The sequence below is a fragment of the Mchenga conophoros genome, linkage group LG1 (assembly GCF_057382185.1).
Source record: "Mchenga conophoros isolate Kocher_MC1m ecotype Shallow Benthic linkage group LG1, M_conophoros_male_GT1.1, whole genome shotgun sequence".
NCBI classification, from domain to species: domain Eukaryota; kingdom Metazoa; phylum Chordata; class Actinopteri; order Cichliformes; family Cichlidae; genus Mchenga; species Mchenga conophoros.
In genome coordinates this window covers 3,599,034-3,611,558 of record NC_140526.1, presented here as the reverse complement: position 1 = coordinate 3,611,558, position 12,525 = coordinate 3,599,034, and the positions used below count along the sequence as shown (strand labels likewise).

Genomic DNA, 12,525 nt, shown 5'->3' with positions numbered 1-12,525 from the left:
GATGATCCCTCAGGTCAGACGCTGTCAGATTCATGGGAGGCAAACATGTCTGAAAGAGCCTTGAAATGAAATGCAGATTATCAGGAAATGTCTTCAGTTTGACTCTTCAGAACTAAAAGTGTGTTTGTATTGTAGTATACATTATTTAACTAGAGAAGAAGAAACAAAACTCAGACTAACAAAGCCTGAGCAACAAAACTAAACTGGAAGCAGCAAAGACGTGATATAAAATCAGCTAAAGTCAGCGAGGTCCTCGGCTTCAAAGCAAACACTCCTTTCACTTTGCTTTCACACTGCCTGTGGTCTTTGTTTCTGCCTCCTGTGGAGTGTTTTCACAGGAGTTCACACCTTCATGAGGCCAGGCAGCAGCTGAGCCACCATCCATCCCACATGAACACAAACCTTTCTCAAACCTGAAGGGGAACAAAAACGTCTCCGCGTCCGGCGCCACAGCGCTCAGACCGATAGCGTAGAGCCGTGACCTTGACACACAGAGTTTCTAAAACATGAGATTAGATTTGCAAGTTTCTCACAGCGAAGAGCTGACAGGCTGCTCAATAAGCTGAGCTCAGCTGGCTGAGTGGGGAGGACAAAAAGCCCAACTTCAAGGCCCTTTATAGGGGAAAGAGGTAATGGCCGGTCCCTGTGGGACACGATTTGATTTAAGGGCCGAGCTAAACTCAGACCATTGAGAGGATCAGAGGGGCTGCAGGGGTACTCGACGGGGGAAAGTCTAAAGCAAGAAACATCTTCTCCTCAAGAGGAGAAAATCAAAAAGCCAGAAAAACAGTGAGCTGTCCCAAGTACCTGCACACAGTCAGAGCGAAATATTTCAGTTCATCTTCAAACTCAGCCTGAGGTGACTTTTAACAACAGAAGCTGGTCTAGGATTTGGTGTGGACAACCGCATGAAACCTCATGGTTCATCTGTGTATCACATTACAAAACCCCAGTATCCCACATCAAAGGTGTTCCTCATGTTTGCTTCACATGCTAATTATTACTGCAGCAAACTGAGCCAAAACTGAAGCTCAACCTGCAGCATGATGAACACTGCTGCACCCTTAAACCCCAAACTACAGACAGGACATGAAGGAAGTCTGTCTGCAGGATGGGGCGGCTTACGTTCAAGTGGCAGCAGGTAGGACTGTAAACAGAAAAAATGCAGATTAATTGAAAGCCTCTCTCTGATGCGCCGACAATATGTTTTCCCTCAAACGACCTTCAGTGAATTCTGAATGTGTTTCAACTCCAGTGCAGAGAAGCAGCAGATTTCTGAACTCCATTAATCTGCTACTGCAGATTTCTGCAGGTGCTTCCACCATCTTTGACTTTGTTAACTCAAAGATGCCTGCAACAAGCTGCCAACAGTTCTTCATAACACATTGACCCAAAACGGTTTCAGCCACATCTGTCCATCTTAAAGACAAATTATCACCTAGTCATAATTCTGTCACCTCAAAGGTAAAAAGTCACCAAACAAGTCCACAGATACATAATCTGAGTGGATTTAACCTGATATAACAGAGAAGAAACATATTAACAAAAAAAAAAAAAAAACAACACAAAAGGGGTTTTTTTCTTTTGTAAATAACTTCACTAAACACAAGAATCCTCGACAAACCAGCTGGTTTAAATAAAGTCATGTAAGGAGTGGATCTAGGACAGCCGTGAGACGTTTGCGCTCAGCATTAAAGCTGCAGCTACTGTAAATACCACCATAAACGCCTTCATGTGGGCTGTTTAAAGTTGCCCAGTTACAGACCAGAAAAGCAGTCATGCTCACTTTATCGCCTTCTGTTTACATTAAATTGGCGGAGGACTCAACTGATGCACCGATTGTAACTCCAACTCCTACGTTTACCTCTGTGCATGCTGCAGACTCATCTCTGCCTCAGCACTGTTATTCATCATTATACATACATAACATTATTATGACTGATTACATCTGTAATGCAGTTGAAGTCTGATTACACCAGTCTGACATTTATAAAAACAGGTTGTAAAAAGTCATTAAAAAGAAGTTTAAAAAGTTTGATACTTGATATACATTATCAAGTATCAAACATACATTCAATTTACCATTTAATTTTTTCTTAAAAGAAATTCCAACACATAGGATCCATATGAAAAAAAAGAAAAAAACAAAACAAAAAACACCTACGATCATTCATAAGTGATAGCGAATATGAGAGCAGACACAGGCCTAGAATCACCAGCTGCAGTCCAAAGTGGTGGAGTTGGAGTCTGTCAGGATGATCAGCATCCTCTCTGGGCAGCTGAATGATATCATGAACTGCCACGACAGCAACCTGCCACAGAGCCTTTAGAGAAAATGCACGACAAGAAAAAGCTGGGACCGGCTGCTCAGCTGTGACTGAACTTTTTAATCAAGTGTTGTTTGGATCCTGCATGATGAATGAAGATAATAAGATGAAGACAAAAATGCTAAAACGAGTAGGGAATTATAGTGCAGTGGACCACCCATGTAAAGTTTGTAAGTGGAAAACAATGAAATGGATCTAATATCCCACATGAGGGACCCTGAAGCTCTCTGCATGTGTGGCAGGATTCACCTCACACTGAAGTAGGTCAGAGAATTTATTGGCCTGGGGGGGAATCTTATTTTACGGGTGTTATATTCAGGTAGCGTGTTCTTCGGTGGAGGGGTGTTTTCCCAGACGGAGTTGAGGGTGAAGGGAGGGGGAAGAGGCTTCATGTTTCAGGCAGGCTGGGGCAGGAAGATGACAGGGTGCTGAGGTACAGTGAGGACCTGCAGGAACACTGGCTCTTTGTGCTGCCTCCTCCGAAGCGCATCGCCGCGGGTCCATCCCAACAACGCAGCACTCAACACCGCGGACGACGACCACTTCCTATCGCTGACGAGTCCCAAGAGATAAAAACATTTCCGGCTGAGCTGCAGCCTGCAGGTTCAAAGGCTGAGCTTTTTTCCTCTGACATCTGACCCGAGAGGCAGCGTGAAAAACAGCTTCCATCAGGCGGTGAAGTGAAGCCCACTGGGTCAGTGTGTTAAACCCGATACGCAAGATGAGCAGCCCGCTCATGGAAACCTCTTCCATCAAATCCTGTTTACTGGAAGCGGATTTCTTTAACCGTTTTAAGAAGTATTACCAAATCTCATGTCATGAAATCTTTTTTTTTTTTTCTTTTTTTTTTTTTTTTTTAAAAATCACCCAAACTAATTATCTTGAATTACACTGAGGCTTATCTGTGACATGTTTGTTGTAAGAATGTCAACGATCCATGACCACACCTTGTTTTCTGTCTGTAACCTCCATCAGTGCGAGTCCATTATCTGAGTGCCTCAAACATTCCTGCAGAGCTTCAAGGCTCTGTAAATCAGAGGCGCTTGGGCTTGTCAAGGGTCTGCTGGGTAAAAAGACGGTGTCGCAGGAAGAGCCTGAACACATCCGCTGATCTTTATATCTCAATTTAACCCGTGTGAGGTCCAAGGCATCAATGACGAGGAGTAACCCTAACCCCACTGTTTGAGAAAAATAAAAAGGCTTTTGGGGAAAAACTGAAATAATTTTTAGTGTGTGTGTTAACTAGGGCTGCCACGATTAGTCGACTAGTCACGATTATGTCGACTATTAAAATCGTCGACGACTAATTTAATAGTCGACGCATCGTTTGAAGCTTTGTAAGATCACAAAGGATGCAGGAATGAGTAGTAGGATTTAAGAGTGTAATAATGGACTGAAACAGAAGATGGCAGCACTGCATGTACAAGGATGCCAGCTGCCATTAAACCCCGAAGAAGAAGAAGCTGTGTCCCAGAATTCATAGCGCAGCCCAGCGCAGTTTCCAACAATCGCGGCAGCTAGTTAGTTTTAACTTTACTCTTATTATTCTTTCTTGGTCACAATATAAACGTTTAACATATGTTCAGGCGAGAATGTAGCTGTGTAAACCTCAAATATCTGCTCAGTTTATCAGGACACCACATATTTTCAAAAGCGCTCCGACGTTTTCGGAGACGTCTGTTACCCACTAGCTCGTTAGCTAGGCGGGGGCAAGGCTAACTAGAGCCGTGAGAACACCGGACTCCCGGCAAATCGTTTTCAAACCCACCGCCGTCTTTCGCTAGTCAGGTTAAACATATATGAGTCACTTAGATAACTTAAAAATGTTATTGTTTGGCTTTCTTTAGTATTTTATTTGTTCCTGAGTAAATCGGTTTGGCTGAGATTAAAGTTATAGTTTTTGCACAGCTAAAACTGTCAAGCAGACAACTGATTATCAGAAGTGTGAGACGCTGGAGAATATACTCCAGTGTCCTGTTATATTTTAGAAAGCAAGGAGTTTATTAAACTTCACCGAAACAATCTGCAAATTTCATTAAAAATTAATAAACTACCATCTTGTCTTTATTTTTAGTTAGCACAGACCTTGAACACTTAAAGCTGTAAGCTAATGATAGTTATATAAGAGCAGATGCTGCTGGTGCAATAAGCTGTACGCTGTATGTCCAATGGATGATGATCTGATTAGTCGACTAATCGCAAAAATAATCGGTGACTAGTCGACTATCAAAATAATCGTTTGTGGCAGCCCTAGTGTTAACGGGAACTTTTTCTTTTTTTGCCCCAAATGCTGGGTTGGTTTTCGGGGTTTGGATCAGGGGGTACTGAGCCCTCACCTTAAATCCAGTTAAATAAACACAGCTTATTCCACAGTTGCTCTGAGGAAAAGAGTACATTTATCTCTATCCTAACATCACGTGCAGACCGGCAGAGGTTATGACAGGCTGTGTGTTGCTTCTGGCACTGTCAGAGCAGCAGTTTGTCAGATGAAAGCTGTGATGTGCTGAGATTAAATGTTTTTATCTTACAGAATAAAAATAATCAGTGCAGGAATGTGTTGAATAATGTTAGGCGTTTCTGCTTATTTAATAGGCTGTTTATGGAGATGATGATAAGTGCGCATCACCAAAATCTCAAACACTGATTCGCATCACAGCATAGTGCCATTTGGGTCATCCCAGCAGGGGGTTGATCTGCTAATCACAGAGAGAGGACTGCAGGCCAGGGAGAAAGCAAACTGCTATAAACCCGGTTAGAAACGTGTCATTCATGAGGGACATTACAGACCAGTATGATGAAACATGATGGCATAACATCACAGTCTGAGTCAGCTGCTGGGGTGAGGACAACTTCAGTTCAGAGACAGGAACACGGAGCAAAACATCTGGAAAACTGACCAAAGATGGCTGTGCTGCGACTGTAGTGTAATTGAAGTGTTTTCTGAGTGATTTTCTGCTTTAAAAACAGTTGAGCAGGACAACCTCCTGTCTGGTGGACTCCTGGTTCTAACTCCTGCAGAACCTTTATGGTTCCCCAACATGCCTGAGCACGTGTTCTTCAGCCTCGCAATATTTCACCTTTGTGTCAAACACACCCAATCACACTCCTCCATGGCAACAACATTTCATCTCTGCTCAGGTGTGTGTGTGATTCAGCCTCCAAAATGTGACTCACTGAAACAACAGCCACACACTTATTTATCTCCATTGTTACCAAGTTGCACTGTGGCAATCGGAGCAGACTGGACATGAGATCCAGGGCCTTATTTTCAAGCCTTCTGGTCATGAAGAGTGACCAATCAGGGCTTTTACTGGATTAAAATGGACCTTTGAAGGGTGACTTATTACGACTGGTCCACATACAGCCAAGGCTGTGTCACATTACCTCACAGAAATCTGTGTATTTTTAGATATTTCATTTAAAATAAATAAAAATCATATTTTTTATATATATATATATATATATATATATATATATATATATATATATATATATATATATATATATATATATAAATAAAAAACACCCAGCACGCCCCTGCGGGCGGTTTATCCTTCAAGCTCGGGTCCTCTACCAGAGGCCTGGGAGCTTGAGGGTCCTGCGCAGTATCTTAGCTGTTCCCAGGACTGCGCTCTTCTGGACAGAGATCTCCGATGTTGTTCCCGGGATCTGCTGGAGCCACTCGCCTATCTTGGGAGTCACCGCACCTAGTGCTCCGATTACCACGGGGACCACTGTTACCTTCACCCTCCACATCCTCTCGAGCTCTTCTCTGAGCCCTTGGTATTTCTCCAGCTTCTCGTGTTCCTTCTTCCTAATATTGCTGTCATTCGGAACCGCTACATCGATCACTACGGCCGTCTTCTTCTGTTTGTCTACCACCACTATGTCCGGTTGGTTAGCCACCACCATTTTGTCCGTCTGTATCTGGAAGTCCCACAGGATCTTAGCTCGGTCATTCTCCACCACCCTTGGGGGCATCTCCCATTTTGACCTCGGGACTTCCAGGTTATACTCCGCACAGATGTTCCTGTACACTATGCCGGCCACTTGGTTATGGCGTTCCATGTATGCCTTGCCTGCTAGCATCTTGCACCCTGCTGTTATGTGCTGGATTGTCTCTGGGGCATCTTTACACAGCCTGCACCTGGGGTCTTGCCTGGTGTGATAGACCCCAGCCTCTATGGATCTTGTGCTCAGAGCTTGTTCTTGTGCTGCCATGATTAGTGCCTCTGTGCTGTCTTTCAGTCCAGCTTTGTCCAGCCACTGGTAGGATTTCTGGATATCAGCCACCTCCTCTATCTGCCGGTGGTACATACCGTGCAGGGGCCTGTCCTTCCATGATGGTTCCTCGTCTCCCTCTTCTTTCTTGGGTTTCTGCTGCCTGAGGTATTCACTGAGCACTCGGTCAGTTGGGGCCATCTCTCATCCTGGACTGTGGTGCTGACACTCACCAGTCCCCGGCCCCCTTCCTTCCGCTTAGCGTACAGCCTCAGGGTGCTGGACTTGGGGTGAAACCCTCCATGCATGGTAAGGAGCTTTCTTGTCTTTATGTCAGTGGCTTCTATCTCCTCCTTTGGCCAGCCTATTACCCCAGCAGGGTACCTGATCACGGGCAGGGCGTACGTGTTGATGGCCCGGATCTTGTTCTTACCATTCAGCTGACTCCTCAGGACTTGCCTGACCCTCTGCAGGTACTTGGTGGTTGCAGCTTTTCTTGCGGCCTCTTCATGGTTCCCATTCGCCTGCGGGATCCCCAAGTACTTGTAACTGTCCTCTATGTCTGCAATGTTGCCTCACAGCCTTGGCCTTGGCCAGCCGCTTGAGGAGGTACACCAGAGCGATAGAAGGCAGGAGAATAAACCAGCTGTTCTCCACAGAACCAGCAAAGGTGTACTCTCAGTGGCAAGGGAACAATAAGAGAACAGCACCACCAAGGCTGGAGACGGAGCAATACTGGAAGAGCATATGGGAGAAGGATGCAACCCATAACGGCAATGCTCAGTGGCTAGAGGATCTGAGGGCTGACCACAGCGACCTCCCTGAACAGGGTCCAGTAACCATCACAGTGGCAGATATCCAAGAAAGGGTCTCCAGTATGAAGAGTTGGACAGCACCAGGGCCCGACATGGTTCACGCCTACTGGCTGAAGAAGCTAACTGCACTCCACGAGCGTCTGGCAGCACAAATGAACCAGCTGCTAGTTAACGAGAGACACCCGGAATGGCTAACTGAAGGCCGGACGGTCCTGATCCCCAAGGACCCAAAGAAGGGACCGGTCCCCTCCAACTACCGACCAATAACCTGCCTCAGTACTACATGGAAGCTCCTGTCAGGCATCATATCGGCTAAGATGAACAGGCACATGGGTCAATACATGAGCGGGACACAGAAAGGAATTGGCAAGAATACCAGAGGCGCAAAACACCAGCTACTGGTAGACAGAACAATCAGCCGAGACTGCAAGACCAGACTGACCAACCTGTGCACTGCCTGGATTGATTACAAGAAGGCCTATGACTCAATGCCCCACAGCTGGATACTGGAATGCCTAGAATTGTACAAGATCAATGGGACCCTAAGAGCCTTCATCAGGAACTCAATGGGGATGTGGCGTACAACACTAGAGGCCAACTCCAAGCCCATAGCACAAGTCACCATCAAGTGCGGGATCTGCCAAGGAGATGCTCTGTCCCCACTGCTGTTCTGCATAGGCCTGAACCCCCTCAGTGAGATCATTAACAAGACTGGCTACGGATACCGACTACGGAACGGAGCAGTTGTCAGCCACCTCCTGTACATGGATGACATCAAGCTGTATGCCAAGAGTGAACGAGACATCGATTCACTGATCCACACTACCAGGCTATACAGCAATGACATTGGAATGTCGTTCGGACTGGAGAAGTGTAGTCGGATGGTAACAAAGAGAGGGAAGGTAGTCAGAACTGAGGGGATTGAACTACCAGAAGGCAACATTGCATATATATATATATATATATATATATATATATATATATATATATATATATATATATATATATATATATATATATATATAATAATTTTATTATTTTTATTTAATCCTCAGGTAAAATAGTAGGAAAAGGGGCAAGACCTCCAGCGGGAGCCAACATTTCTGAAGTCTAACAATGAAGCACTGAAAGCCCACAAAGCATTTCAGTCCATAATAAATCACGATCATTAATTTTGAGTTAATCCAAGCTTCGACAGATGACATTTTACTCAGCAGCTTCTCCTCTAAGACTTACAAACCACAAACAAATCCCAGTGAACCTGATATAAAGCCACTGAATTATAATGTGATTGGAGGAGGAACCCTGCGTTCATGCAGACAAGCTTTTAACACCTTTTTTAACACCACTTCATTTACTTCACTGCTGCAGGAAAGCAGGAAGCTCTTAACTCCCTGAAAGAAAGGACTTCTTTAACGTGAAAGTCTTCAGGTTTTGATAAACTAAACTTTTTTACCCTCTGACTTTTGTTCCAGGCATTTTGTTCAGGCAAAGCGATCTGTTTATTACACTTTAATAAAACTGGAAAAACAGGAATGTTGTACAATTTTCTGGCCAGCAGTGAGAAACCTCACAGTGTACAGTGTAATAAGAGCTCACGGGAAAGACAGAGATATCTGTGGCAAACCGTTTTGTGTTGTTACACTTCTTTTCTTTTTACACTTCCCAGGCACTGGGATGTACTGCAGGGAGGGACGCTGCTGTGGCTCTTTGGGAACAAACTGAAGGTCAAACCAACACTGTGAACTTTCACTAAAACTTTGTCTCGCCTTCTTCTGAGTGTGATAAAATGTGCTCCTCGGGTCTGATGTTAGTTAATGAGCCCAGAGTGAACTAAACTACAAAAACACTACAGGTACAAATTTAAGTGTTCTACCATAAAATAAATGATAACCACTCTTCTGTTCACCCCCATATTAAAGCCATCTTTACACACAGACTACAACGTTTCTATAGCATGACACAAACAGGCAGTCAGTTAAATCCATTACGAGGCAGAGATGTTTTTGTGCCATTGCCATCCTGATGTTAGGTGTGACACTAGCTGTGACAAATGAGGGGTAGACAGTGAAGCCGCATGCTTACTGGCTAACGTGTGACTTTAAGTCATTAACCAATGAGCACCACCTGGATAATCCTCCTTCCTAACTGTGAAGGGGCTTCCACACAGGAAGTGAGTCACTAGTAGTGAGTCACTTTGCAGCTCACTCTTTGTTGCTAGAAAGATATTCCTGCAATTTATCTAATCACTTTGTGTTGTGTGGATTGATGGATCGATAGAGCTTGATATAATCTTCATAGCAATGATGAAAATGTATTTTATTTCAAATAATATAATATAATATAATGCATGCATAATGCAAATAAAATTGGTCCTAGCATAGAACCCTGTGGAACTCCATAATTATTCTTGTGTGTGAGGAGGACTCCCATTTACAGTAAGTTTAAGACGTTGTGGCCTTAATGATCTTACTTTGGTAAAAGTCCATCTGATGCTAAATAGTCATAACTGACAGCAATAATAAAACTACAAATCTACTAACAGCTCAGTAAGAAAACCAAACTAGGTTTAAAGCCTATAAGGAAATCCTGAGAGGTGACGCACTGACCACAGGACCAAAACAAACAACCGATTTCAGGAGGAGCTGAGGGACAAAACAGGAGTACAATCCAAACCAGCATCATGACAGCCCACAACATCTAAATGCATTAAACATCACCACATTTTACATTTAACCCCAGGTTTCTCTGAAGGCTAGAGAAAAGCCCTCACGTTATTGCAGCTCTTCATTAAAGACACACAAAGGTCCTGGTATACATAATTTTGGGGGGGTTGTTTGTTTTTTGGTTTTTTATGGAAACCTTCAACCACAAACTGACACTTAAAAACTTTAAAATAAAGATCTGAGAGTTTGGAAAAACACAAGAGGGTGAAGACAGGGACTCCAACTAAATGTGCATCCAAAAAAGCCATTACTGCTGCTTTTATTTACTGCACTTTAGCTGTCTTTGTGAACTGTTACATACTCGTTTTATTGCATTTGTTTTGCTTTTTCAATCATGGACATTTTAAACTGCTGAACCAACAGATGATTCTGCTTTTCTCTGTTTTGCTGCGAGTCTGAACTCAGAACTCAAGAGGTTTGAATTTAGAGGTTTATTTGAGCTGAACACAGACTCTGCTCCAAACCACACAAACACACTCACACACACACACACACACACACACACACACACACACACACACACACCATGTGCTGCAGACTGCTGTTGGAGACTGAGTGTGTGATCTTACCATGTTTGCAGTGTGCTGTCAGTCGCTGTGTATTCCAGTTTAAGACCATTTTAGCTCCTCTCTTCCCGTCTGTCTGTCTGTGTGCCGTGTGTCTCGCCTCCGGTGAGGTCTGATTCACTGCAACTCTCAGTCTAGCCTCTCACATGTTAAGCCCCGCCCACCAGCTGCCAATCATGCATCTCTGGATCCTCCCCCTGCCCTCCTCACCTCACCTCTCTGTCACTCTCTGCTGGCAGAACTTAAGGTACATCAACAAGATTCAAGTTACAAATACTGAAAATAAATAATTTAAATACCAAACAAAGTTAATCCAGTTTCATCACAACCTGCAGAATAAAACCCAGGAAAACCCAACAAGGAGCAGGTGAGGACAGATCCTCTGTCAGGGGAAATCTTGATAGCTCCGAGCAGGTTTATTTTTCTGTATTGTGTTCCTGAGACTTAAAACAGTTTGATTCAAAGAAGCCGTTCTAAACCAATTCCAGCTCATTTTAACTTCCCACACAGTAAAACATGATTTTTAGTGCTGTGTCAATGTGACTTGGACCTTCCTCAGAATGTGACAGGCCTGTTTTCCAGTATTACCAGCTATAAACACAGCACACCGATCCGATAAGACAGTGATAACTGTAACACAATATACCAAGCTAACTTTATCTCTTTTAATTTCTTTAGAGTGGACGTGTGTCGTTTTTTTCCCCACTTTAAAACTCTGATAATACAAACAGACGCAGTTTGTTCTAAAGTCTTCTCTTTGTTCTGTATCAGGAAAAAGCTGGTGTCGTTTATCAGCCCCAACTCCATTATGATCAGTTCGGTTTTACTGATAATGGCAGAAACCAACCTTCAGCCTTCATGTATCATTTTACTTCGCACTGAAGAATGATACTGACATTCCTAAGCTGGGCTCTGTATTTGTATTCAGTTACTTGTTTGTCCTGATTTGTCCTTATTTTTGTCTCGTGTCTCTTCATGTTCTGTCCTTGAGGCAAAAAAAAATAAAAATTAAAGGACCTCTTTGTTAAATAAAAGTTTAAAAAAGGTCAATTTTGTTGTGAACAGACATGAAGCAAAGCCCCTGTGAAAAGACTTTCCACTTGTAGCCTTTTGAGCAAAGCCTTTCCCCAGCAAAGAATAGTCACCCAAATCTTATTAAAAAGACTCAGTTTGGTTAATTACTGCATTACTCTAATCACATTACATTTTCCACTCGTGCACTAAAGTAACAAAAGTTACCTATTCAGACACACATTAAGGATGCACTGGGATAACCAGGAGTTCAGCATCTTGCGGCACAGACCGGAGGAAGTGTGGATCAAACTTTCCGACTAACAGACGTCCAACAGCCGCCCCTAAGCTTACAGCACAGTTCCCAGGTGGTCTATGAGCGAGTGCTAAACAGGCAACATCCCACTTTGGTTCCAAGATCAGATAAGATCGAGTGTGCTCAGGATGCCCAAAATTATATTCATATGTTGAATACAGTAAGCCAAGACGGACAATATGCACACTCATTTTCTCAGACGTTGTAGAACGTTTGAGTAACAATGCAAAGAATTTCAGTTACACACACACACACACACACACACACACACACACACACACGAAAAGATTTGTTTTAGTTCCACCAGCAGGTCAAAGTGTCCACAATGAAAACAACAGACATGCTATTTGTTTTCATGTAAACCCAGAGAAAATGTGTCCAAGAACACGGACGATCAATAAATGCTCTGAAATATTCGGCTGATTTATCAGTCCTGTGATTAATCCTTTTGCTCTCCAGTCTCCTCAAATTTTGGGATGTCTAGTGTTTCTGACAAGTATTCACTGAAATCAGGTATAAAACAGCTGCAGATGAGTCCATCGG

General features: G+C 43.4%; 1 protein-coding gene across 3 annotated transcripts in view; it reads right to left on the bottom strand.

Annotated features, from left to right (window-relative positions):
- The window catches only part of plekhg4 (pleckstrin homology domain containing, family G (with RhoGef domain) member 4), a 46,787-nt gene extending 36,026 nt beyond the window's left edge, over positions 1–10,761 (bottom strand). For all 3 annotated transcript variants that reach the window (XM_085285331.1, XM_085285244.1, XM_085285423.1), the window contains exon 1: positions 10,659–10,761. In XM_085285331.1, the coding sequence (XP_085141457.1) occupies positions 10,659–10,661 (3 nt within the window). In that variant the 5' untranslated portion in view covers positions 10,662–10,761. The remainder of the gene's footprint in view (positions 1–10,658) is intronic.
- Positions 10,762–12,525: the final 1,764 nt, after the last annotated feature.